The sequence below is a fragment of the Mirounga leonina genome, unplaced genomic scaffold (assembly GCF_011800145.1).
Source record: "Mirounga leonina isolate KUSES-001 unplaced genomic scaffold, KU_Mleo_1.0 Mir_94, whole genome shotgun sequence".
Classification (NCBI taxonomy): Eukaryota; Metazoa; Chordata; class Mammalia; order Carnivora; family Phocidae; genus Mirounga; species Mirounga leonina.
This window is the reverse complement of record NW_023270855.1, coordinates 53,601,667-53,625,082: the sequence shown is the minus strand read 5'-3', so window position 1 is coordinate 53,625,082 and position 23,416 is coordinate 53,601,667. Positions and strand designations below refer to the sequence as shown.

Below are 23,416 nucleotides of genomic sequence, written 5' to 3'. Positions count from 1 at the left end.
TTAGTGCACAGAGCACTACTCATAGCACTACTCTAGCTCCAGATCCACCTGTCAACTATCCTCGCAACTCAAGCTCTCTACCTCTGTTTCTTTACCAGCAAAACCAGCATAACCTGTATCCAGAGTAGGCCACAGGGATGCTGTGAGAATCAACAAACAACCTAACAAAAAGCAGCTTGGTAAATGTCCAGTACAATATCCAAAGGAGCAGCACTACAGGTGACTAAGCACCACACATCTAGGTCTGAACCACAACGCCAGGGTCTTTGCTAGGCCTCAGCTCCTTCCTTTGTAAAAGGAGATTACCATCCACACTTACAGGTTTAAAGAAGATTTGGCACACAATAACTGTCGCACTGATATATTTCTGTACCAATAATTTTCTTGAGAGGGACTGATTCACTCCTAGCCTTCTACCGTTACATAGTGATTAAAACAAGCCCACCAGGGTGGTGGCTGAGGATGCCTAGGCACTGTACTCATTACAGACTACCCAAAGGAGTGATTCAGCTTTCAACTCCATGACTGTAAAACATGATCATGGGAGAGTCCATCTGAGAACCCCAAAAAGAAACAACCTATTCTTTGCAGACTAGTATCTCTTTGCCTAGCCATGAATAAAACCAAAGAGCAAAGTGAAAGTCAAGAGCTGGCAGCATGCACTCAAATAATCCAGAACCCCCTCTAAAGTTGAGCTCACAATCTAATGTGCCTCAAAACATCCTTTTTATCAAGTATACAGTCACTTTTTAAAGTACAGCAAAAACTCAAATCATTGCAAACCAGAGAATGTGGTTTAAATAAAACACTTTCAATGACTGTGTTTAGAGAGGTTACCAGGGTAGTACTGTGGAAGCAAATAGGGCCTTGGAGTCTAGATGGTCATCCCTAGTCTCTGGGTCAATTTCCTTAACTGGAGTTTCCTCAATTGCTTAAAAAATTTTTTTTCTCAGTTCTAAAAAGAGTTATCACTATTTTACCTCCCTGCCAATCTATACTAAGTATAATTTTTTATTTTTAAATAATCTCCATCTCTCAATTTTCTGATTCAGCCACAAGATTTAGAAAAGGAATAGGTTAAGTCACTGATTTTAAATATATGGTACAACCTTTACTTAAGGGGGGGGGGGGACGGACACACACCTAAACCCTTATATAGTCCTCTAAAATAAACACTTCTTCCCTGACTAAATATACTCTTAACTCTGAATCTTGATCGCCTTTAGATGGAAGATTTTGCATCAAAATAAAACAAATCCTCCTCCCACACCCAGAAGAAAAGGAACTGAAAAATAAGCTTTCCTATCTGGGGTCCTCAATCAAGCTTGCTTGCTCATTGCCTTTTTGGTTTACAGCACACTCCACTCCTGGTACAGACAGGTCAGAAGAATGAAGTTTCACTCAATTCCCATCCTTCAAAGGCTTTCAAGATAAAAATCTAGATTCCTTAGCCTGGAATTCATTGCCCCACCAGCTGGCCCCCAGTGTTTTAGCAGTAAGTGCCACAGCAGCTTCAATTTTTTACAAATATGCAAAGCATACACCCAAATCCCTAGTCTTTGGACACTCTCCTCTCAGCCTCTCCCCAATCATCATCTTTCCCTCTCCAACCAAAGCTACATCTCCCTGCCCCCAGCAGGTTAGGTTGGAGGGAGGGTGGCCCCTGCAAGTTCCCCACCAGGTAACTCCTTTTACTTCTAACACAGCCTAATTACCCTACTACAGAAATGTAAAGTGCTTCCTCCTCTGGGCAAGGGCTTTATTCTAAAGAGCTCTGTTTCGAGAGCTTCCTCATACGAAAGAAAAGAAAAGAAAAAAGGAATGAAGGAAAGAAAAGAAAAAAATTTCCACAGGCCCTACAAAATAGATCTGTTGCTATCTCCCCAAAATATCCACGATTAAGCAGTCCTAGACTCTGGGTTTATTCCAACAAGGGCTGTTTTATCTCTAAAACCTTCAGGTTCTTCCTAACAGTCCACATGTTAAATAAATCAGTCACAAAATTACTACTTAAAATGAACAGTGGAAAATGGGAAATTTGAAAAATGTACCCCAGCTGCTATAATCTATAACCAAACTTCTCACCTAACAGTTCTAGCAGCATTTCATCCTGTGATAAATGCTTCAAAATAAAAAAAAAGAAAAAAGGAAATGTGTCTTAAACGCCCCCAAATATGGCCCTTAGAAATCCTACGAGGCTCCCCAAAAGATGATGAAAAAAGTCCAAATGAGCACATCTCTTTCCAGTTTTCAATAGCAAAGTGTTGGGAATACTTCCAGGATGCCTTTCTGTTGATTTCTCAGGACCAGTAACCATGGTATTTTGTTCCTCCCCACCTAAGGAGAGAAAGTTTAACAAAGCCAGTATTTATTGAATGCTCATTCACATAAAGCCAATTTAACTGCACTCATTTTCAATCTCCACAAACTCTAGTTATGCATATTAAAAAATTTGTGGGAAGGCAAATTCGTAAGAGACAGAAACCTGTAACAGAGGTAACCAGCAGCTGAGGAATGTGGCTTAAGAGTAAATTCCTGTGTAATCGCTCCAGTTTGGGAAGGTGATAAAGTTCTGGACGTGAACATAGGATGTAGTAGCACAACACTGTGAATGCGCTTAATGTCACTGAATCGCACACTCAAAAATGGTTAAAACTGTAAAATCGTAGGTTATGTAGGTTACCACAATTTTTAAAAAATTTGTAGGAAATCAAATGTGCGCCCAGAAGTCCCCTCTCCTCCCAGCTGTTGGTTGTAGACACAACGTCTCCCCGCGTCTTTCAAGTGACTGCTATCAGAATGGCTGGGTTTCATGGGGACACAAGATGATGCGTTAAAGCTTTAAACTTGAAAAACCAAGAACCCCAAGACCGAGCCCCAGGCTGGACTAGAATAGGTGACGAAGTTCGCAAGTCGGCGAGCCCGCCTAAGGAAGGAAAAATCTTCCCCTGGAACACGGAAGAGGAGCTTTCTCCCCCCACCACCCGCCCTCTTTGTTTGCTTGTTTCTAAGGGTGAACACTGAGCAGCAGATCCGAACTCTCTACGGTTACGTACTGCGCACCTGGGAGGAGCGAGGGACGCCGCGAGGGACTCGAGCCGGGGCCAGAGCGCAGGGCTAGCGGCGGTTCCGACCGAGGCACTCCCCGCGAGGCGGGGGAAGGGGAAAAGGAAGAGGAGGCGCCCCGAGCGGGCCTCGCGGTCCCCGCCGAAACCTACCCGCCTGCCTCGGCTGCCGTTTACCGGGGCTCACCGCGCGCGAACCTCTGCGCGCGCACTCTCTCCCCTCCCCCCACTTTACGGATCGCGAAACTGAGACCCCGGGCGGTAGGGGAGGGGGGTTGTGAAACCACTCAACCGAAGGTCACCCGGCAGGCTGGCGGGCGGCGGACTCGACGACTCCCCGGCTCCCGGGCCCGCGCCATCATCCCCGTGCGCAAGGGCCCGGCCTCAGGCCTCGGCGTCGGGCCCGGCCTGCCGGCGGGGCGGAGGTCCGCGGCCTGGGAGGAGGCGGCGATCCTTGAGGCGCTCGAGGGGCCACCCGGCTTCACTCCTCACGGCTTCGGCCGCCCCCACCCTCGGCAGGACCGGCGGGGAAGGCCCAGGCCGAGGCCGCGCCGGTGGGAGGCCGCCAACAGACCTAACGGAGCCGCAGGCGGCCGCCGCGAAGGTGCCCGACCCGGGACAAGGAGCCGTGGAATACTCACCCCTTCGGGCCCGGAGCCCCGTTGCCGCTTGGCACGCCGGGCGCGCCGCTCTCCTCCTCCATTTTGGTCTCCGTCGTCGCCACCTCGGCCGCCGCTTCGACCCCTGCCGCCATTTTCTCCGCGTCTGGGCTTTGTGTGAGGGAGCGGGATGCGAGCCGCTGCGCCTGCGCGCTCACGTGACTCGGCGCGACCAGTAACGCCTGCGCGCGCCGCGGCCCGCTCCCGCCTCGTCCCCTCCCGCCACGGGCCACGCCCCTGCTCGGGGCCACGCCCCCGCCGCGCGCAAGCGCGGACCCGCAGCTGTTATTCATTCATTACTGCAACCAATTTGCGTTAGGCACCTACTGGATTCTCCACCCACTCTCGAAGTCGGGGAGGGGACGCACCTCCCCACCTCCCTACACGGACCTACTCGCTCCCAGCTTCCTGTAATCAGAGCCGGCGCAGAGAGGCTGCGAAAGTTTTGTTTACTAGGATATAAAGGAATTAGCTAGACAAGGAAGGCAGGACACTGGCCGGGCTCGACAGGGCTGCTGTACAAAATGCTGTCTCCCTAAGCAAGTATCATCCTGCACCAAGAATACCTGGGCTCCGTCTGGCCTGTCTCCCCACCAGTTTGGGAGCTCCTGAGTGCAGAGCTCATGGCCCAAGTTCCTCTCACTGAACCCATTAACCAACAACCGAAACATGAAGCTGGGGACTTAGTATGTGCTCACGGATGTTTCTTGAGTGAATGAACAAGCAATAATCCCAACAGGATAGAAGAAATGAGTCACAGGCCAAGAGAGCCCATTAACCTTAACGGGGGCTCCTTTCTGTCTGCCCCTGGATCCCTTTGTCCTGAAGAACTGGCTCTGTCCAGAAACAGGTTTTCAAGGGCTGTTACAGGTTGCGTCCTGGGACAACCAGGTTGGCCTTGGGAAGAAGCCAGAGCCCAGGAAAGCCTTCAGAGGCCTCCAGCTCCCTTTCCCCACAGCACCCCCCTCCCCAGTGTCTCTGGAACTTTGAAAGGCTTCACTGAATCTTGGAGAAGTTCCCATCCAACCACTGAACTCCCTCTAGGTTTACAAAGGGAAAGTTTTCTTTACCCCCTCTCCCACAGAATGGCTGCATATCATCAGGCTCTGGGGGAATATCTCATCTGCCACACTGTCCTAGCTGCTTAATTCAGCCTGGCGATTCTGACCCAGGCTGAGAATTCCAGGCCCAGAGAAGAAATCCAGTAGCCCAGCCTGACACGGGGGCTAGGCCCCCATTCCCACATACTCCCCAAACTCCTCTGTCTCATAGAATTTCCTTCTATCAACCATTTCCAAGGCCCTCCTCCTCCCACAACCCCTCCCCTGTCCACACCAGCTCTTCTCCTGGGGCTGCACTGGTATCTAAGCTTACTTTCCTCTCCCTTAGACCTCTCCTAGACTGGAGGGATCCCTGGGGCAGAAGGAGCCTCACCAAACCTCTGAATCCCCTTGCTCAGCAAGGCTCAGAGATGATGGAAGAGGCCACAACAGTCTGTCAGAATGAGGGAAAAGAGTCCAAATGCAAAGCAGTGGAGACATGAAGCCACCTGTCTCTCCACTCCCTTCCCCTGCAGTGAGTGTGACTGGAAATCAGGAACAAGCCAGGCCCTGGTTGAGGAGACAAACTTCCAGGCTAGGTTCCTATGGGCTGGTTGACTTAACCCAACACTGCCCACATTGCTGGGTTTTGCCATCTCCTGAACTCTGATTTTCTTCATACTCTCCTTTGACACACATTTTTTTTTCCTTTAAAGAAATAGGTTTTTAGGGGTGCCTGGGTGGCTCAGTTGGTTAAGCAACTGCCTTCGGCTCAGGTCATGATCCTGGAGTCCCAGGATCGAGTCCTGCATCGGGCTCCCTGCTCAGCGAGGAGCCTGCTTCTCCCTCTGACCCTCCCCCCTCTCATGTACTCTCTCTCATTCTCACTCTCTCAAATAAATAAATAGATCTTTAAAAAAAAAAAAAAAAGAAATAGGTTTTTAAATTTTGCCTTACATAACACTACATATCAAAAACTTGCTGTAAATAGTTTCTTGTAAAAAATGAGGGTGATGCCATTCAGTTGTGTACACAGCCAACAGCTCTGAACCCAAGACTTGCTCTCTCTTTTGCTAGGGTTAAGGGTCATTAAAGACTGCCTAGCACCAACCTACAATTTTCTCCTCACTGTAATTGAAAGTGTCAGAAGAGGGGCACCTGTGTGGCTCAGTCGGTTAAGTGGTTAAGTGTCCAGCCCTTGGTTTTGGCTCAGGTCATGATCTCAGGGTCCTGGGATCCAGCCCTGCATCGGGGCTCCCCACTCAGAGGGGAGTCTGCAGGAGGATTCCCTCATTCTGCTTCTCCCCAGCTTGCATGCACATGCATTCTTTCTCAAATAAATAAATCTTTAAAAAATAAAAGTGTTGGGGGCGCCTGGGTGGCTCAGTGGTAAAGCGTCTGCCTTCGGCTCAGGTCATGATCCTGGGATGCTGGGATCAAACCCCACATCGGGCTCCCTGCTCAGCGGGAAGCCTGCTTCTCCCTCTCCCACTCCCCCTGCTTGTGTTCCCTCTCTCGCTGTATCTCTCTCTGTCAAATAAATAGATAAAATCTTTAAAAATAAATAAATAAAATAAAAGTGTTAGAAGAGATATGCAAAGGAAAAAGCTTTCTCTTTTCATGATCCTGGGGCCTCTGCACTCTCTCCAGGGACAGCATATTCCAAAGTTGGCCTGGAGAGGTGGGTGCCAGGCCTGTATAGCGTAAAAAGCCACAAGCATGAGAAGGGCCCTGAGTGCCAGCTGAGCTAGGGCACTGGGTATGATCCTGTTCTGCAGACGCCTGCTCATCTCTTCAGCTGCCTCTCTCCTGCCCCTCTGCCCCTGAATCTCAGGGCTCCAAGCATGGCTCAGCTGCCCTGCTGCTCCTCCCACAGGCCACGTAGTTTCCAGCCTCCAGGCCTTTGCCCTTTGCTCTCCGCCCCCCCCCCCCCGCCCCCGGCCCTGCTGTGGCCGGGCTGGCTTCCCCCATGTTCTTCATCTAGGGCAGAAAGGGTTTTTCTCCCTCTCTGGGTGAGCCACACAGCAGACGCGCATTCATGCGGTAAACAAGAGAACATGGCAGACACTGTGCTAGACCCATCCAGGATGTGAAATCTTGGGTGAGTAACCTCAGTGCTCTGAGCCTCTGTTTGCTCATCTGCAAATGGGATTCATAAGAGAACCCTGGAACCCACCTTTTGGATCTGCTCTGAGTAATAAATGTGGCTCAATGCAGGAAACCCTCAAATGTACAAAGCTCAGAAAGAGCTCAAGAAGTAGATGCTGTTACTAGCATGACCATATTCTGCTTCTTTTCCTGAGTCCTCCCGGAAGGGGACACAGAACGCTCCACACTGGAGCCATGTGGACCAGGGGGTCAACCCTATCTCTGCCTCCTGGAGCCGTGGGGCTTCAGACAAAGGCTTTCCTGCTCTGAGCCTCAATCTTCTCTGTAAATTGGAGGTAACAGCCATTCCTGCCACTGAGGATGGGCAGAAGGAGGGCACCTGCGAAGGCTCAGAATCAGGGAACCCTCGCTAAGTATAGTGACTAGGAGTATAAAGGGCCCAGCATGATACCTGGCCCACTCTAGATGCAAAGTAAATGGAAACTGTTCTTCTTACGTGTATTTACTTTAAATCATTTATTATATAACCCTGCTACCTGCTCTTCACTCAAAAACCCAGGCTTTGCTTCTTCCAGGCTTCTACAACAGATCCCTCAAAACCAGCTGAGGGGCTGGTTTTGTTTTTTTAACCTGACTCCCTTCAGGTCTCAGGTGCCTCCCTTTGAGGCCTCGGTTCAGAAATGTAACTGACAAGTCCGTTTTGTCCAGCAAGGGCTCCTTTTATTCATTCGGGGTGGGTTTTTTTGAAACGCAGTGCAACTTTATAAAGTCGAGGGGTGCCAGGAAAGCGAGCCTGTCAGGTGCAGAGAAGTGCAAGAAGCTTGCGGAACCTCCCAGCCCCGTGGGCGCCCTGGTTCACCTACGGCCGTGGCTGCTGGCCCCCAAGGGGGCCGGGTGGGCCTCAGAACGAGATCAGGGTGCCTGCTCTGTCCGAAGCTCAGGGCCACGTCCATCTGTCCTCATGTACCACAGTGTGCAAAACAGCTGGAAAATATCTTCACGTGGGATCACAGAAAACAGCTCCGCTTGGTGTCTCTTGGCCTAAGAAGCATTCAGGCCGTGCAGGAAGGGTCGGGCGGTTTTGTCCTTCCAAATACCAGGGCGTCACCAGCTGCCTCTGGCCCTGCTGGCCCGGCCTTCACACGGGTGTCTCCTCTGCCACCTTCTTCAGGAGTCCTGCTGCCAGTGAGGAGTGCTGGGCGTCCTCCGAGCCATCTGCATCCCGGATCTTCAGGCGAACTTTCTGGTTGGTCCTTCTCCACTCAGAATATAGCTGGCAGTGGTAGCGGAAGGAGACCTGCAGGGCAGGGTGGGGGTGGGTGGGAATGCCAGCCGCTGGTCTCCACCCCAGGGGAGGGACACTGAGCCCAGGTGGCACCTGCTCTGGCCCAAAGCAGGGCCAGGCTCATGCTTCCAGAAGCAGAGACAGCGTTCATACATCTCTCACACGGACTGTGTACACACACCCATTCACTCTCCTGTGAAAACTCCCCACCGGCATTCGGGACCCTGCAAAGTGCAGGGGTCGGCGGCAGGGAGCAAGGAGCTCCCTTTCTGTTTCTCCCAGGATGGGACTGAAGTGGTACAGCCTCTTGGAAGGGATTAAATGTCACCGGGTCAGAGAATTGCCCAAACTCGGAAGCCAGCAAGATGTTCTTCGGGAGGTGAGTGGACAAATAAATGGCGGGACATCCAGACAAGGGAATATTAGTGCTAAAAAAAGAAATGAGCTCTCCGGCCATGAAAAGACATGGAAGAACCTCAAATGCAGGTCACTAAGGGAAAGGACCCAGGCTGCAAGGCTACAGACTGCAGGATTCCAGCTCTGTGACATTCTGTAAGGATGAAACTATGGAGAGGGTACAAGGATCAGTGGTGCCAGGAGTTGGGGGGGGGGGGGGCAGGGATGAACAGACGGAGCCAGAGGACTTTTAGGGCAGTATAACTACTCTGTATGATACCATAACAGTGGGTACATTCATCATCCATCTGTCCAAACCCCACAGAACGTACAGCACCAAGTGTGAACCCTACTGTAAGCCACGGAGGCTCTGGAGGATAGTGACGTGTCGATGTAGGTTTCCTCTATTGTAATGGAGGTGCCCCGTCTACGGCCATACCACCCTGAATGCGCCCGATCTCGTCTGTAATGGAGGTGCCCCTCTGATCCCGCGTTGATGGCGGGGGAGGCCGGGGATGGGGATGGGGATATACGAGAACTCTCTGTATCTTCTGCTCAATTTTGCTGTGAACCTGAAACTGACCCAATAAATAAAGTCTATAAAAAAATTTTTTTTAAACCAATGTCAATGGTTCATAGTCTTTGATCAAGCAAGTTCCAAGAAGGCATTTGCGCAGGTGGTGCTCAAAGCACTGTTCATAACAGAAAAAAAAAAAAAAAAAAAGGAAGGGGAAGAAAACATTGGAAAGAATCCCGGTGTCCATCAAAAGGGATTAGTTAAATAAATATGGTACATCCAGACCATGAATAACTGTTGGGTGGCTGCCTTTTTTTTTTAAAGGACATCAGCAAAGCGAAAGCAAGCAGACTACGAAGCAGTACCTATGGTTTCATACTATGTGCTTTAAAAAAAAGAGAAAAAAAAGAAAAAACCTGCTAGTGGATGCCAATCCTTTTTGAGAAGGGAATGCTCCCACAGCTAGACAACAGTGGTTAGACCTAAGAGGTGACACTGGGGGGCTCCTCTCTGGGCGAGGGTCCTAATGGCTGCCAGTCCAGTCCCTCTCAATCCCAGTGGCCTTCCCTCTCCAGCTCTTCAGCTTCCTGTCTGTCTGTCCCTCTCATTCTCCTGGTCTCGCTCTTCCTCTTACCCTCCCACCCTCTCTATCCCCTGACCCCAGCTAGTCTTGCTGAGCTTGTGGATGGCGGGCCTCTGTTCAAGACTGACAGTCAGGTGTCCTCATCTCTTGGGGGTGGAGGCTCACCCCCAACTCACGGCTTCCCTGGGCCTTGGCTGGGCTCAGAATCTGGAGCTCCGTGAGATGCTGGGAATCACTTCCCACCGGGCAGAGGCAGGCAGGGAGGCCCCCAAGCCACTGCCCAAAGCCCTGGCCAGCCTGCTCTGAACCAGAGACCCCCAGATGCCTCCAGCTGGCAGCCACTCACCAGCGTCCAGAGGACGTAGATGGTGAACAGGGCAATGGTGAGTGCGATGAGCCCCACGGCCTCGAGCCGGCTGTGCAGCCGGAGGTGGTCCTGGGCCCCGCGCAGGCACAGCCAGCCTGAGATGGCAGCCAGTGGCGTGATGAACAGGAAGCATACCATGTCACAGCACAGCGTCCGCTTCTCTGTCCGAGGCCCCGGGTCCTTCAGCCACTGCGGGGGTGGGGGGAGGAGCTGCTGAGGCGAGCTTCGTAACGCCCTCCCACGAGCCCCGGCCTGGGGATGGGGTTGCGGGACCTCCAGGCCTCGCGCCTCTGCCTGCAGACACCCATCTGGATGGGCGGGCCCCGCAGGACCAGCCTCTGGCCGTGCGCCACCCTCCCATACTTTCCTTCCCTCCCATACTTACTGAGCCTATGATGAGCTCCCGGGTCCTGCTAGGTGCCCCCATTGTGCAGACGGGGGATACTGAGGGCACAGAGGGACGGACTCATTTGTGCAAACTCACACAACTGGTCACCCACAGAGCCAGGACTGCAAGCTGGGGGGGGTCTGGCTGGGGGGTCTTGTCGCAGGGCCCCCGCAGATGAAGGGGCGAGAGAAGTGGGCTTCGCTCATGGTAATTCCGGTCAATGGAACAGAAGGGTCCCTGACCTCCCGGAGCTCCCACGCTAGTACAAGAGGTATGAAATGGGGTGGACGGTCGGGGAGGGGACGGCCTTGTTGAGGAGGGGACCGTGAGTTGAACGGAATGAGCAGAAGCAGCCATGTGAAGAACGGGGGAGACAGCACCCCAGGCTGCAGAACAGCAAATGTGGGGCCCTGATATGGGAGTATGTGGCCTGGGCAAAGTACAGCAGGGAGGAGGCCCATGTGGCTGGAGGGCGAGGGCAAAGGGAGAGGGGTGCAGGCGGGTGCTGCCTCTCCCACCGTACTGTTCTCCTAAACACCCAGCCACCCCGGGCGGGCCAGGGGCCTTTCCAAGAGCCCACCCCCAGCCCAGCAACATGACTGTACAGCGCTCAGCTGCCCCCTCCAAGCAGGCCCGGAGGAGTCCAGGGGGCACCCGTCAGCCAGCAGGGCTCCGGAGAGCAGTGCGGCAGCCACCACGCCCGAGAATGCTCATCTCGGGCCTGACCCACTCCGCTCAGGCTAAAGTCTAAGCTCCTGGGCACAGCCCACAAAGCCCGGAGTAGCTGCCAATACCTCCTCCGGGCCACTCTCCCCCTCCTGTAACTCGCTCCACTCCAGCCACCCAGGCTTCATCAAGCACGCCGAACTCTTCCTGACCTCAGGGCCTTTGCACTTGTGCCCTCCGCCAGGACTGTCCTTCCCCAGCTTGGGTCCTTGGCATTGCTGGCTCCTCATTCTTCAGGTCTCAGCTTCAGGGGTGACCGAACAGGGAGGGGGCACGGGGTCTCGGGCCTGGTTCCCCACCCCCATCCACAGACTCTACCATGGGGGTGGGGGAGAAGGAGGTCCACTCCATAGAGAAGGATCCTCCTAGGCAGTTCCCTCCTCCGGCCCCAGGCCTGTCTGCCTGCCCCCTGCCCGCTCCAACCTGGGGCTCCCAAGCATACCTCTGTGAGGGGCCGGGGCCGCTTCTCCACTGCAAACTCCGTGTGGCACAACTCACAGTAGCTGGTGTTGGACGAGGAAAGCCACCTCTCCAGACAGCTCTTGTGAACGGCCCCCAGCGTACCAGTGCAGCCACATGGGGACAGCAGGCTCTCCCCATTTGCTCCCTCGTGGCAGATCCGGCAGAAGGGACCATCGCTAGACACAGAGATAGAGCGCATGAGCAACAACCAATCTTCCTGCCTACGCCTGCTTTGCTGCCCACTGGATCATAAGGTCAGCATTGCCCCTGCGCTGCCACTTGGCAAACTCCTACTCATCCTTCAATGCCCAGCTCCAGACCTCCTTTCCTTTGTAAAGCTTTCCCAAATTCCCGAAAGTGCAGCAGTGTGCTCCCTCCCCAGGGTTCCTGTGGCACATTTTTAGGCCCAGGGTGAGCATCTCTTATAGCTGCCCATCTAGCGTCTGTTCCTCCTTTCCCTGCAATACTCCCCTAACCGTCCCGGGCAACCAACCCACTCTCAAGTCTCGGTCCTCAAGGACTAGAGCAGAGCTGACAACACCCCTGATGACCTCAGGCCTGACCGATTAGAACACCACACACCCCTGGTCACCAGGACTGATTCAGGGAAAGGCATGTGTGAAGCAATCAGAGTCACTGTGATTAATTCCTGAAATTCTCCCCGCCCCCTCAACTCCAGAACTAGAGACAGCAAGGCTGATGTAAGTCTGGAGCTGATGGCAGCAGTCTGGTCCCCATGTGGAGTCTGTGAATGATGCCAAACAGAGGAAAGCAGAGACAAGCAACAGGGAAAGACAGATTCTCAAGGACACCATCAGAGGCCCTGGATCTAGCCTCACCTGAAGGCCATGCTACTTGAGAAACCTGTGCATCCAGGGAGAGTAGTTCCCCTGCTCCTGTGTCCTAGATGGGCTCAGAAGACAGACATAACAAGCGTCCACAGGAAGCCACTTGAGGGAAGCCTCAGGCCCAGCCTGGTCTCTGGGGATACTGGGTCCTTCCTGGGGCAGCTCAGGGCTGGAGGTGTGGCCTTGGTGGGCGCAGAGGCTGTCCAGCACATGAGTCATTGTTTTCCAAACATTTCTGCCCGGAGAGTGAACCGCAGGAACACACGAAGGAGGTGGAGCAGGAGGGCCGTCTTCCAGATAACACCAGTTTCCCCTCAGAAACTGTTTTCTATCCTCTCCTCAGCGTCTCCTGCTGTGGGGCAGAGCCTGGCTGCTTTGAAGCCAAAACCTTGAGCGGACCCCTCATGGCTACTTTCTTGTCAGTCCTGTGCCGGGGCTGCTGCCATCCCCTACGATGTCAAAAGGCTGTACCGGGCTCCACCCTGATCCCACAGCGCCCCTGCCCAGAGTTAACAGGCTTCCCTGCTCCGGAAGCCAACCCCAGCAAGTGGAAGGGACCAGAACCCTGAGGAAGAGCCACGTCAGTTTGGGGTTTGTCCCGGGGAACCCTACTTTTTTGGAAAAGCCACTTCGGAGAAAACAAAACAAAATGAAACCTGACTTCTTGCTGAGCACTGATTAAGGACCGTGCCCTGTTCCAAGGGCAGCACGTGGACGAATCTGTTATTCTCCCAGGGAACCTGCGAGGAAGGGGCTATTTTGCCCTCCTTTCACAGATGGGGAAACTGAGGCAGCAAGGGGTGACCCCGTTTGCATGAACTCACACGGCTAGTAGCCCGCAAAGCCGGGGCCCAGGCCCCCCTTAGTGGCCATGCTACACTGCCTACACCGTTCCAGACGGCAGGACAAGAGAAATGGGCTTTGCTCATGAAGTTCTGGCAGGAAAATAACGCAAATGGCACAATTGAGAAGGAAATGGACCAGGGGTTGGCGGGGGGGAAGCCTCAGTGGGGCTGCCCAGGGCACACTCCAAGAGCAAGAGAGGGGAGAGTGTGGGCAAGGAAGCCGGCAGAAGCCACGTGGAAGGGGCAGCAGGGGAAGGCCAGGAGGAAGGGCCGGGGGTGCAGATATGCTCTGGGAAGCTTCGAGGACGGCCTAGGCTCGCTCACGGACTGGTGGGCAGAGCGCCGAAGGCTCAAGAGGATGAGAACCCTTTGGACAAATGGCAGCCTTCTCTCTGGGAGGGTGGTTCTGCCCTGGTCCCCAGCCTGGGCAGGTTTGGGATGAGTTGTATCAAAACTCAGAGGGGAGGGGCACGTGGCGGGCTCAGTCAGTGGAGCCTGTGACTCTTGATCTCAAGATCATGAGTTTGAGCCCCACGTTGGGTATAGAGATGACTTAAAAAAAAAAAAAAAAAATCAGAGGGGAGAAGCCATGAGCAAAGAGGCCAAGGAGCAGATCAAGAGGGCCTAGTGGTCTTGCGGGCATGGCTGTCCTTACCATCAGCGGGGGTCACTGAGGGACTCTCTGCTCCCTGCCTCTTGCCCTGCCTCTGAGGACTGCAAGACTGGCTGGTGGGACTGAACGAGCTTCTCCCCTTCCAACCCAAGCAGGAGCCCCGGGTTCAAGCTTCAGCAATGCTCAGTGACACTGGCAGGTGTCCGCCTCCCTCTGGGCCTCGGTGTTCTCAGGTGTCAGGAGGGAGGGTGGGGCAAAGTGGGGTCAGCTCACTCAGTGCCCCTCAGGCACCCCAGGTAGGGACACCCTAGCCTTGGTCAGCCTCTTCCCAGGCCCCCTACCCCACCAAATGTTCCCTCGCTCCCAGCCTGGCTTGCCCGGCACAGACTCTGTCCTGCCTTCAAGGGGGCTGATGGAGATGCGAGCATAAAAACCCACACCCCGGAGGAGGCCCAGGAGAACTCTCCATATCATCTGGGCTTGAGCGAGGCTTCCTGCCGGAAGTGACGCCAAGCAAAGACTCGGAGGGTGAATGGCAGTGAGGTCCCTCCAAAGCACTGCAAGGCCTCCCATCAGCTTCTTTGGATGTTGGAATGAACAGCTTATGGATTAATTCTGACACAGGCCACAACACGGATAAATCCTGATGACATGGAGCTCAGTGAAACGAGCCAGTCACAGAAAGATGAATACCATGCAATTGTACTTCTGGGAGCTCCCTGGAGGAGTCACATTTGCTGAGACAGAGAGGAGATGGTGGGCACAGGGTGGGGGAGGGGGCGGGCAGTCCGTGTTTCATGGGGACAGAGGTTCAGTTTGGGAAGAAAGTTCTAGAGACGGGTGGTGGGGGTGGTTGCACCACAGTGTGAGTGTAGCACTGAACTAACTGTATACTTAAAAAGTGTTACAATGGCACATTTTAGGTTATCTATATTTTACCACAATGAAAAAAAAAACTGGAAAAGAACTTAGGAATGAAATCTTAGTAGATAAACCTGACGACAATGCGAAAAACTTGGAAAAATTAAGAAGAAAAAGATAGCACTCAGAGTCTCGTTCCCTTAGCCAACCTGGTGGCTGTTTTAAATCCAAATGAGTGAAAATGGATTCAGATTCAGATTTGAAGGGTTTACCTCAAACTCTTTTCCTTGAAAATGATGACAAATTGGCATACCAGGCAGGGGAGCTCACATGGGGGTCTGGAAGGCCCGCACCGGGGCTTAAATACTTTTTTTTTTTTTTTTTTAATGAGACAGAGAGAGAGCACATGAGAGAGGGGAGGGTTAGAGGGAGAAGCAGACTCCCCGCTGAGCAGGGAGCCTGATGCGGGACTCGATCCTGGGACTCCAGGATCACGACCTGAGCCGAGGGCAGTCGCTTAACCAACTGAGCCACCCAGGCGCCCTTAAATACTTTTATCGAATGCATACGAGGTGGCAAACCCGCGGGCAGACACCGTATGTGGACCACAGCAAGAGCCTCTCGGAACAATGCAATGAGGAAGATGTCCCCATCTCCAAGAGACGAGGGTAAAGTAAGTTGTCCCTGGTCCCAGAGGGAGAGGGGCTGCAGGGCAGGATTGAGCCCAGGTGCTGTGAATCCACTTCCTTATCATGCCTCTCCAAACCATGAGCTACTCCCCACCATCTAATCTTCAGATTTCACCTGACAATCTGGAATTTCCACTTTTCCTGGAGAACCAGACCTGGCCGGCCGGGGCCTCTGTATCTGCACTGCAGTTATGACTGGGGCCCCTTTCCCTGGTTTATTCACCCACCTGGTCCCTCTAGATGATTGGATTTCTGACCCCAGACTGGGAGAAAATCACTTGGCCCAGAGAGTAAAGCAAGTGAAGGCAAAGACCCCTGCTCAGGCACCACTCACCTTGACGTGTCCAAGGCTCGGATGACGGTTGAGAGGAGCCGGCCATCCCTTGAAGTCACCTGCGCCACGTACTGGGGTGGCCCGAGGCCAGTGGCCTCCACGACCTTGGAGAAGGCAGGGCTGCCCGAGCAGTCACACAGGGAGCCAGGGAGGTGGCAGCAGTCACCCGTCGTCATGGCCACAGGGAGCCCTGTGTCCTCAGGGCCTGAGGCCCATGGTCCCAGGAGCCTGGGGAGAGGCCGGCAGGGAGGTTAAGGGCAAGGATATCGAGCCAAACACTGACCAGGGTTTGAATCCAGCTCTCGGAGCCTCAGTCGCCCAATCTGTAAAATGGGGGATTCAATGAGATGCCACTTGTAACTCAGCCCAGGCCTGATGCACAGTAGGGGCTTGGTTTTATTATCTCTAGCCCTCCTGAGAAAGGCCAGCCAGGTCCAGCCCTCAAGGCCTGCAGGCCACCCCCAGCATCAGCTCTCCAGACCCGGGAAGGGCCCCGAACAGTTACTGAGAGCCTGCTGTGGGCCAGGCCTTGTGCTTGGGGCTTCTGTAGGCTGGAACCCTGCCCGCTGACCACCTAGACCCATGTTCTCCATGGACTGGATTTCCGGGGCTGCACTCACAGCACGTGAGCCTGCCTTGGAGTTGGGCAGAACTGAGCTAGAAACCTGGGCGAACAGACCAGGATGGGGCATCGCTTGATACCTCCTGGACACCTCAGGCCTTCAGGAAAACGACGCAGGCTGGGAAGGACTCGGGCAGCCTCTGTTCCTACTGGAGCAGGTGATCCAAGCCATGCCCGTGTCCTCGAGGAGAAGCAGTGGGAGATGGCCGGAGACTTAGGCAGCGACCTCAAGTCTGCTCTGGGTCGGGGGCTTCAGCACTATTCTCCCCCCTACCCTAGGGTCTGTTCCACCAAAAGGAACCCTTGGCAGCCTTCACCCCCGTCCCAGAAGGAGCCAGTGAGACCTTGTGTGCTTCCCCTGAGAACTTCCTGGAAGTAACAGAGGCAACACAGGAACCCTGGAGCCAGGGGTCCCTGAGGTCTTGTCCTCAGGCCTCTGTCTCCAGGAGCTGCAGTCCAGAGACGCCAGAAACACTCACTGAGGCACCCCCTACGCAGCTTTTACCAACCCCTGCCGGCCAAATCTGACACTTAAGACAGAAGGGGAAAAGCCAGAGTAAGTGATTGACTAACGCTTTGCACCAAGGCCATCATCTGCCCACGGATCAGCACCCTCTTAACAGTTCAGCCAGAAGCCTTCCTGGCCCACCGTGCCCTTCGGAGCCTCCACAGTTGGGCCGCTGCCAGCCAGATAAGCAAATATCAGCCCAGAGGCAGGAGAAGCAGGGAGGAAGACTGCTTGGCCCAGATAACATCCTCGGGGCAGCGGTGGCGGGGGGCCTGGCATGTTGTGTGCGCTCCTATCCCTCCCGAGGAACTTCCGGCTCAGAGGTCAACAGGGAAGCCTCTGGGCTCTCCAAGAGAATGCACGTAGAGGGGAATCCATTCTTCCCACCCCTCCAAGCATCAGCCTTAACATTCTTGCAAGGAATTGGGCGCTGCGAGAATCATCACAGCTCCCATATATTAAGTTCTGCCATTTCTGTTACTATTGGGTGGCGGGGGGAGATTCATCAGTAAATCTGCTAAAGCAAGGCCTGAAAATCACCAAAATTATGACAGCAGCTACAGTTCGTTAAGGGCCTATCGCATGCTGAGTACTGAGAAGCTCGCTGAACTCTAAACAGTTGCCCTAAGCGTCCCCTTCAAAGATCACCTGCCTGGAGAGGCCTTCCCTGACCATCCTGGCCAAAGTGCCATTCGTGACCACATTATTGTGTTCATGGAATGTACCCCTCCCTGAAGTGCTCTTATTTCTTCACTCTCGGTGAGCTCTGGGAAGGGGGCACCAGGTTGGACATGCACTCTGTCGTCCCTGGCGCCTGCCCTGTGTTGGGCACAAAGTTGCTGCGTTTCATTTCTCAGCCCCTACTCTGTGTAAGAGCAAGCGGGGGAAAAGAACCCTCCTGATCCTCATACCTTGGTCTGCCAGGGCCCGTGGTGGGAATCAGGGATGTCTAGAGGCTAGAGGCTTGTGCAAACCACAGAAGCCTGGGCTTGGAAGGGGCTAAACTCAAGGCTGGACTCAGCTGTGGGGCTGCTGGGCTGGGCGAGTGAGCCAATGCCTCAAGTGAACTTGGCCCAATGCCTGGGGGATAGATTTCACTGAGTCTTCACAACAAATCTATGACATAAATCTAATAATTACCCTCATTTGACAGGTGAGGAGACTGAGGCTCAGAGAGGGGCAGCTCTTTGCCCAAGATCACACAGCTAAGAAGGGACAGGACCAAGATTTCAACTTAGTCCAGTGAGTGGGTCTAGGACTCAGAAGACCTGGATTTTTTAAAATCTTGACTCTGTCACTGATGCTGTGTGTCCAGGAACAAGCCACTTTACCTCTCTGGGCCTCATCCTTCTCTTTTGTCAAGTAAGTTGATGGAGCTGATGGACTTTGCTGAGGGACTCTTGAGAAGGAGCCCCCAGGCTCAATTCCTCCGGCAAAGCTTGTCCTTGTCTAGGCCCACTTGGGGTGGCGCTGAGGCAAAGCAACCTGTCCAGCGTCCTTTCCCTGAGGGCAAGAAACTACAGGAAGAGGAGTCAGAGGGCCCTAACGGTGCCCACTCGGGCAAACTGCTTCACTCTCTGGGCCTCAGTTTTCTCGTCTGTAAAATGAAGGTCATAACAATACCCAGCTCATACACTCCTAATTATTAAGAAGTCAGTAAATATTAGCTCTTCTTAACGATTACTGTCATCAGCTTACAGAGCTGTTAGAGGGTTTGATGAGACAAGGCACAGCCAAAATCTGGCACACAGTAAGTGGGCACTAAATGCTGCTCTTATTTTTAGAAGAAATGTGGAGCCTGTAAAATGCATTCATTCCTCTTCGCTCACCAGAGAGAGGCTCCTGTGTGTCCTGCAGTCCTTGCATGGCCCTGCATTGGAGGCCAGGTTTAAGCCCAGCTCTGCTCTCGTTCTATGTATGGCCCCAAGAGAAAAGACTTCTCTGAGCCTCGATTTCTTCATCTAACAGGGAACATTTCTAGTACTTCCACCTATTAAGGTCCCTAGAGGACTAAATAAGAGAATCATATAAATTCTGGCTACCCCGTTTTGAGCACCCACTAACAGCCAGGCACTCTGCTAAGCAGGTCCTTTGTAGACAGTGCCTGGGTCATTATAATATTTACTATTTTCCAGGCAGAGCCCCGCTGGAAGGAGGTTGAGGAAGGCGCTTATTGACAGCCTACTGTGTGCAAGGGTCTTTCCTCATCGGCCACCTTCTGAATTCTCCCAACAAGCCCCATTAGGTTGGCGCTGGGATGACCCGGTTTCACAGCTGAGGAAACCGAGGCTCGGAGAGGCACCTACTGTGTGCCGGGTCCCGGGGACCTCCCGCCGCCCTCGAGACGGGAACTGCGATACCTCGTTCCGGAGAAGGCTGAGGCCGACGGTCTGAGCCTGATCGTCCCGCTCGGGAGCCAGGCTCGGGCCTCGAACCCGGGGCCGGCCCGCGGACCCGCGCCCCCCACCCCCACCCCATCAGCCCGCCCGTGCCTACCTGACTCGCGGCCGGGCCGGGCGGCCGCGCAGGCCCCTCCACTAGCCCCGGCCCCGGTCCCGGCCCGGCCGGTCCCGTCAGCGCCGCCAGCTCGGCTCCGGCCGGCACCTGCGTCCGGACACCGCCCGCCGAGCCGACGGTGCCACGGCCCAATGGCTACTGCCTCTCGCCCGCACTAGCCAATACCCGTGCACGTCCCGCCCCAGGAGGCGGGGCCGGAGGCGACAGGGACGTCCTGGGCCGCACAGGCCCCGCGGCGCCGCAGCTGCTGGCTCCGCCCCCACCGCGTCTTAACTCCGCCCCCAGATCCGGCTCCACCCCCAACCCTGACCCCGCCCCATCCCGGCAGGGGGCACGAGCGGGGTTGGTGGCGCCACCTGCCGACGACCAGTGCTAGCTAACCGTTACGGACTTGAACGTGACACCCAGCTAAGGGATTTGTAAGTGTTCATCACCTCCCATATGCTTCTCATTAATTCTGGGAGGGAAAGAGAGACGAACCGTATGATCACACTTTACAGAGGGAAAACGGCAGCCTAGAGAGGTTAGGGGGCCGTGGAAGAGCCTAAAGCCAACGCCATTTATTCATCATTCACTTGCTCATTCATTCATGCAATAGGTTCATTCACTAGATGTAATAAAGATCAATAAGAGGGCCTGTTATGAGCCAGGCACTGTACTAGGCTCTGGGGACACAGGATTAAGACAAATACTGTTGCCTTCATGGACCTTAACCTAGGGAATTAACCAGTTGTGTAATTCTTAATTACAAAAGTAATAAATTGTAGCAAGTGAGGGGGACATAACATGGAATAATTTGGAAAGTCCAAAAATACTGCCTTAAGGAAGAAGCAATTGAACTGACAACTGATACAGAGCAGAGGGCAACTAAGAGAAAAGAGGGGAGAAGAATCCCAGGCAGAGGGTTCAGGCACATGCAAAGGGCCTGAGGTAGGATGGAGAATTGCCTCAGTACTCCTCTCCCCTCCTGCCCTGCCTTTATGAAAATATATGGAGCAATTCGATTACCTCAGTTACATTCTGTTATGTTGTACTAGCTTTATTTTTCAGAGGTGAAAAGATAAATCATAACATTGTTTAAAAGGTTAGAGAGAAGAAGGAGGAAGGGGACAGAGATACAAGTTAGACTTTTGAAAATATACCTTGTTTTATATATATTTATATATTTGGCTTTACAACCATGTAAAATATTGCATATAATTATAAAACAAATTTTAAAGTGTAAAGGTAGCCCTAAAAATGAAAATAAAACAGAGAAACTTCTGTATCCAGTTGGTGACAAAACAACAGAGAGATGAACGTCTAGTGACTTTAAAACGACAATTTAACCCTACATACCACCACTATATTGTTGATGGTGATGTTGCAATTGTTATTCTGAGCCTGTTGCATACTTAGTTTTGCATAAAGCAAAAACAAAATAATACCTTCATGTCAAGGACTGGGATTTTCAGAGGGAGTGAAGGAGGTACAGACATAAGGTTGATTATGCTAATAAAAACCTTATGGTTTTGAACTTGAATTGGGAGCGTCACAATATATTTTATCTTTGCAAAAAAGCAAACATTTCCTGGCTCTGTCCACCGAAAAGGTCTGAAACAAAGACTGACTTTGTTGCCATCAGCACTCCTTAAACCCAGATCATAGTCTCTAAATTATCACTTCCAGTTGAACGAACCAGGGAACGCTGGGGAAATACCTGATTCTGGGTCCAGGGCAGGAAATGTACAAGATGAACCTGACACAATCTGATATACCAGAAAGCGCAGGCGTTCTCAAAGACATTACCTAGTAAGGTAGTGTCAGTGGGAGTCAACTAGAAAAAGCTCTCACTGGCCACAAGTGGGATGATTTGCCCTTCAATAAGGGTAATGGGTGCAGTAGATCTAAACACATCAAATGTTAAGGGGAGCCTGAGTGGCTCAGTCGTTAAGCGTCTGCCTTCGGTTCCAGTCATGATCTCAGGGTCCTGGGATCAAGCCCCGCATCGGGCTCCCTCCTCTGCGGGAAGCCTGCTTCTCCCTCTCCCACTCCCCCTGCTTGTGTTCTCTCTTTCGCTCTGTCCCTCTCTGTCAAATAAGTAAATAAAATCTTAATAAAGAAATAAATACATAAATAAATAAACACATCAAATGTTTAAATCCATTTACTGGGGGGAGCCTGGCTGGCTCAGCCGGTAGAGCATGCGAATCTTGATCTCAGGGTTGCAAGTTTGAGACCCACGTTGGGTATAGGGATTCCTTAAAAAAATAAAATAAAACCTTAAAAAAAATCCATTTACCGGTGTTTTTAAAAATTCTTTAAATAATGTCGGGGTGCCTGGCTGACTCAGTTGCTCCCTGCTCAGCTGGGAGCCTGCTTCTCCCTCTCCCTTTGCCCCTCCCCCTGCTTGTTCTCTCTCTCAAATAAATAAAATCTTTTTAAAAATCTCCTTAAAAAAAGAGAGTGCCTGGGTGGCTCAGTCGGTTAAGTGTCTGCCTTCGCCTCAGGTCATGATCCCGGGGTCCTGGGATCAAGTCCCACATCAGGCTCCTTGCTCAGCGGGGAGCCTGCTTCTCTCTCTCCCTCTGCCTGCCACTCCCCCCCTCCCCGCTTGTGCTCTCTCTGTCAAATCAATAAATAAAATCTTAAAAAAAAAAAAAAAGAGGGGCGCCTGGGTGGCTCAGTCGTTAAGCATCTGCCTTCGGCTCAGGTCATGATCCCAGGGTCCTGGGATCAAGCCCCGCATCAGGCTCCCTGCTCAGCAGGAAGCCTGCTTCTTCCTCTCCCACTCCCCTTGCTTGTATTCCCTCTCTTGCTGTGTCTCTCTCTGTCAAATAAATAAATAAAAAACCTTTAAAAAAAAAAAAGAAAGAAATATTTAGAGGGGGAATATGTCCAGGATTTGCACACAGGAAGAGAATGGGGTGAAACCAGATTGGTTGAAGTTGGGTAGTGGGCTTATGGGAGTTAGACTATTCTCTCCACTTTTATTTATTTTTTAAATATTTTATTTATTTGAGGGGCGCCTGGGTGGCTCAGTCGTTAAGAGGCTGCCTTCGGCTCAGGTCATGATTCTAGGGTCCTGGGATCGAGCCCGCATCGGGCTCCCTGCTCGGCGAGAAGCCTGCTTCTCCCTCTCCCACTCCCCCTGCTTGTATTCCCTCTCTCACTGTCTCTCTGTCAAAGAAATAAATAAAATCTTTAAAAAAAAGATAAATGAAATCTTTAAAAAAAAACAAAAACAAGATTTTATTTATTTGAGAGAGAGAAAGAGAACACAAGTGGCAGGGGGAGGAGCAGTGGGAGAGAGAGAAGCAGACTCCTCACTGAGTAGGGAGTCCAACTTGGGACCCTGAGATCATGACCTGAGCCGAAGGCAGACGCTTAACCAACTGAGCCGCCCAGGCGCCCCTCTCTCCACTTTTAAATGACATAATTTATTTAGGTTAACACAGTTTGTGGAAAAATTAAACACAGAGTCACCCTATAACCCAGCGATTCCATTTCTGGCTATCTACCCAAAAGAACTGAAAGCAGGGACCTGAACACCTCTATCTGTACACCCGTGTTCACAGCAGCATGATCCACAATGGCCAGCAAGTGGAAGCGACCCAAATATCCATCGATGGATGAATGGATAAACAAGAAGTGGACTATCCATACAATGGACGATCATTCAGCCTTTTATTAAAAAGGAACTTCTAACACCTGCTACAACGTGGATGAACCTTGAAGACATTATACTAAGTGAAATAAGCCAGTCACAAAAGAACAAATACTGTAGGATTCCACTTATAGGTCCCTAGAGGAGTCAAATTCACAGACAGGAAGTAGATGGTGGGAGCCTGGGATGGGGCAGGGGGTGGGGAGATGATGCTTCACGGGGACAGAGTCTCAGTTTTGCAAGATGAAGAGTTCTGGAGACAGATGGGTGGGCATGGTTGCTCAACACTGAATATACTTAATGCCACTGAGCTGTACACAGAAAAGTGGTCAAGAT

The 23,416-nt window shown here is 52.5% G+C and overlaps 2 protein-coding genes across 12 annotated transcripts in view; both read right to left on the bottom strand.

The window, feature by feature from the left end:
• Positions 1 to 3,850, bottom strand: part of HNRNPM (heterogeneous nuclear ribonucleoprotein M) — a 111,602-nt gene extending 107,752 nt beyond the window's left edge. For all 9 annotated transcript variants that reach the window (XR_004677891.1, XM_034998243.1, XM_034998245.1 and 6 more), the window contains exon 1: positions 3,707 to 3,850. Coding sequence is in view for 8 of the 9 variants with exons in the window: in XM_034998243.1 (XP_034854134.1) it covers positions 3,707 to 3,819 (113 nt within the window). In the remaining variant the exon portion in view is untranslated. The remainder of the gene's footprint in view (positions 1 to 3,706) is intronic.
• A 3,721-nt stretch (positions 3,851 to 7,571) lies between these two features.
• Positions 7,572 to 19,548, bottom strand: MARCHF2 (membrane associated ring-CH-type finger 2). 3 transcript variants are annotated; one of them, XM_034996809.1, is made up of 5 exons: positions 19,414 to 19,546; positions 15,788 to 16,015; positions 11,578 to 11,773; positions 10,001 to 10,210; positions 7,572 to 8,170 (listed from the first exon to the last, which is right to left on the bottom strand). In XM_034996809.1, the coding sequence occupies exons 2-5, from the start codon at positions 15,961 to 15,963 to the stop codon at positions 8,012 to 8,014; spliced, it is 741 nt and encodes a 246-aa protein (XP_034852700.1). In that variant the 5' UTR covers positions 15,964 to 16,015; positions 19,414 to 19,546; the 3' UTR covers positions 7,572 to 8,011. The 3 variants fall into 3 exon arrangements, with proteins under 3 accessions (XP_034852700.1, XP_034852701.1, XP_034852702.1); XM_034996810.1 differs by having other exon boundaries at positions 15,788 to 16,110; positions 19,414 to 19,541; XM_034996811.1 differs by lacking the exon at positions 10,001 to 10,210 and having other exon boundaries at positions 19,414 to 19,548.
• Positions 19,549 to 23,416: the final 3,868 nt, after the last annotated feature.

Excerpts from the sequence above, each read along its gene's own strand:
- MARCHF2 (XM_034996809.1), bottom strand. The coding sequence starts at position 15,963 with ATGACGACGGGTGACTGCTGCCACCTCCCTGGCTCCCTGTGTGACTGC. Across the intron at positions 11,774-15,787 it reads CGAGCCTTGGACACGTCAAG|CGATGGTCCCTTCTGCCGGA; the intron begins GTGAGTGGTGCC and ends CTCTGTGTCTAG. Across the intron at positions 8,171-10,000 it reads TCTACGTCCTCTGGACGCTG|GTCTCCTTCCGCTACCACTG; the intron begins GTGAGTGGCTGC and ends CCTGCCCTGCAG.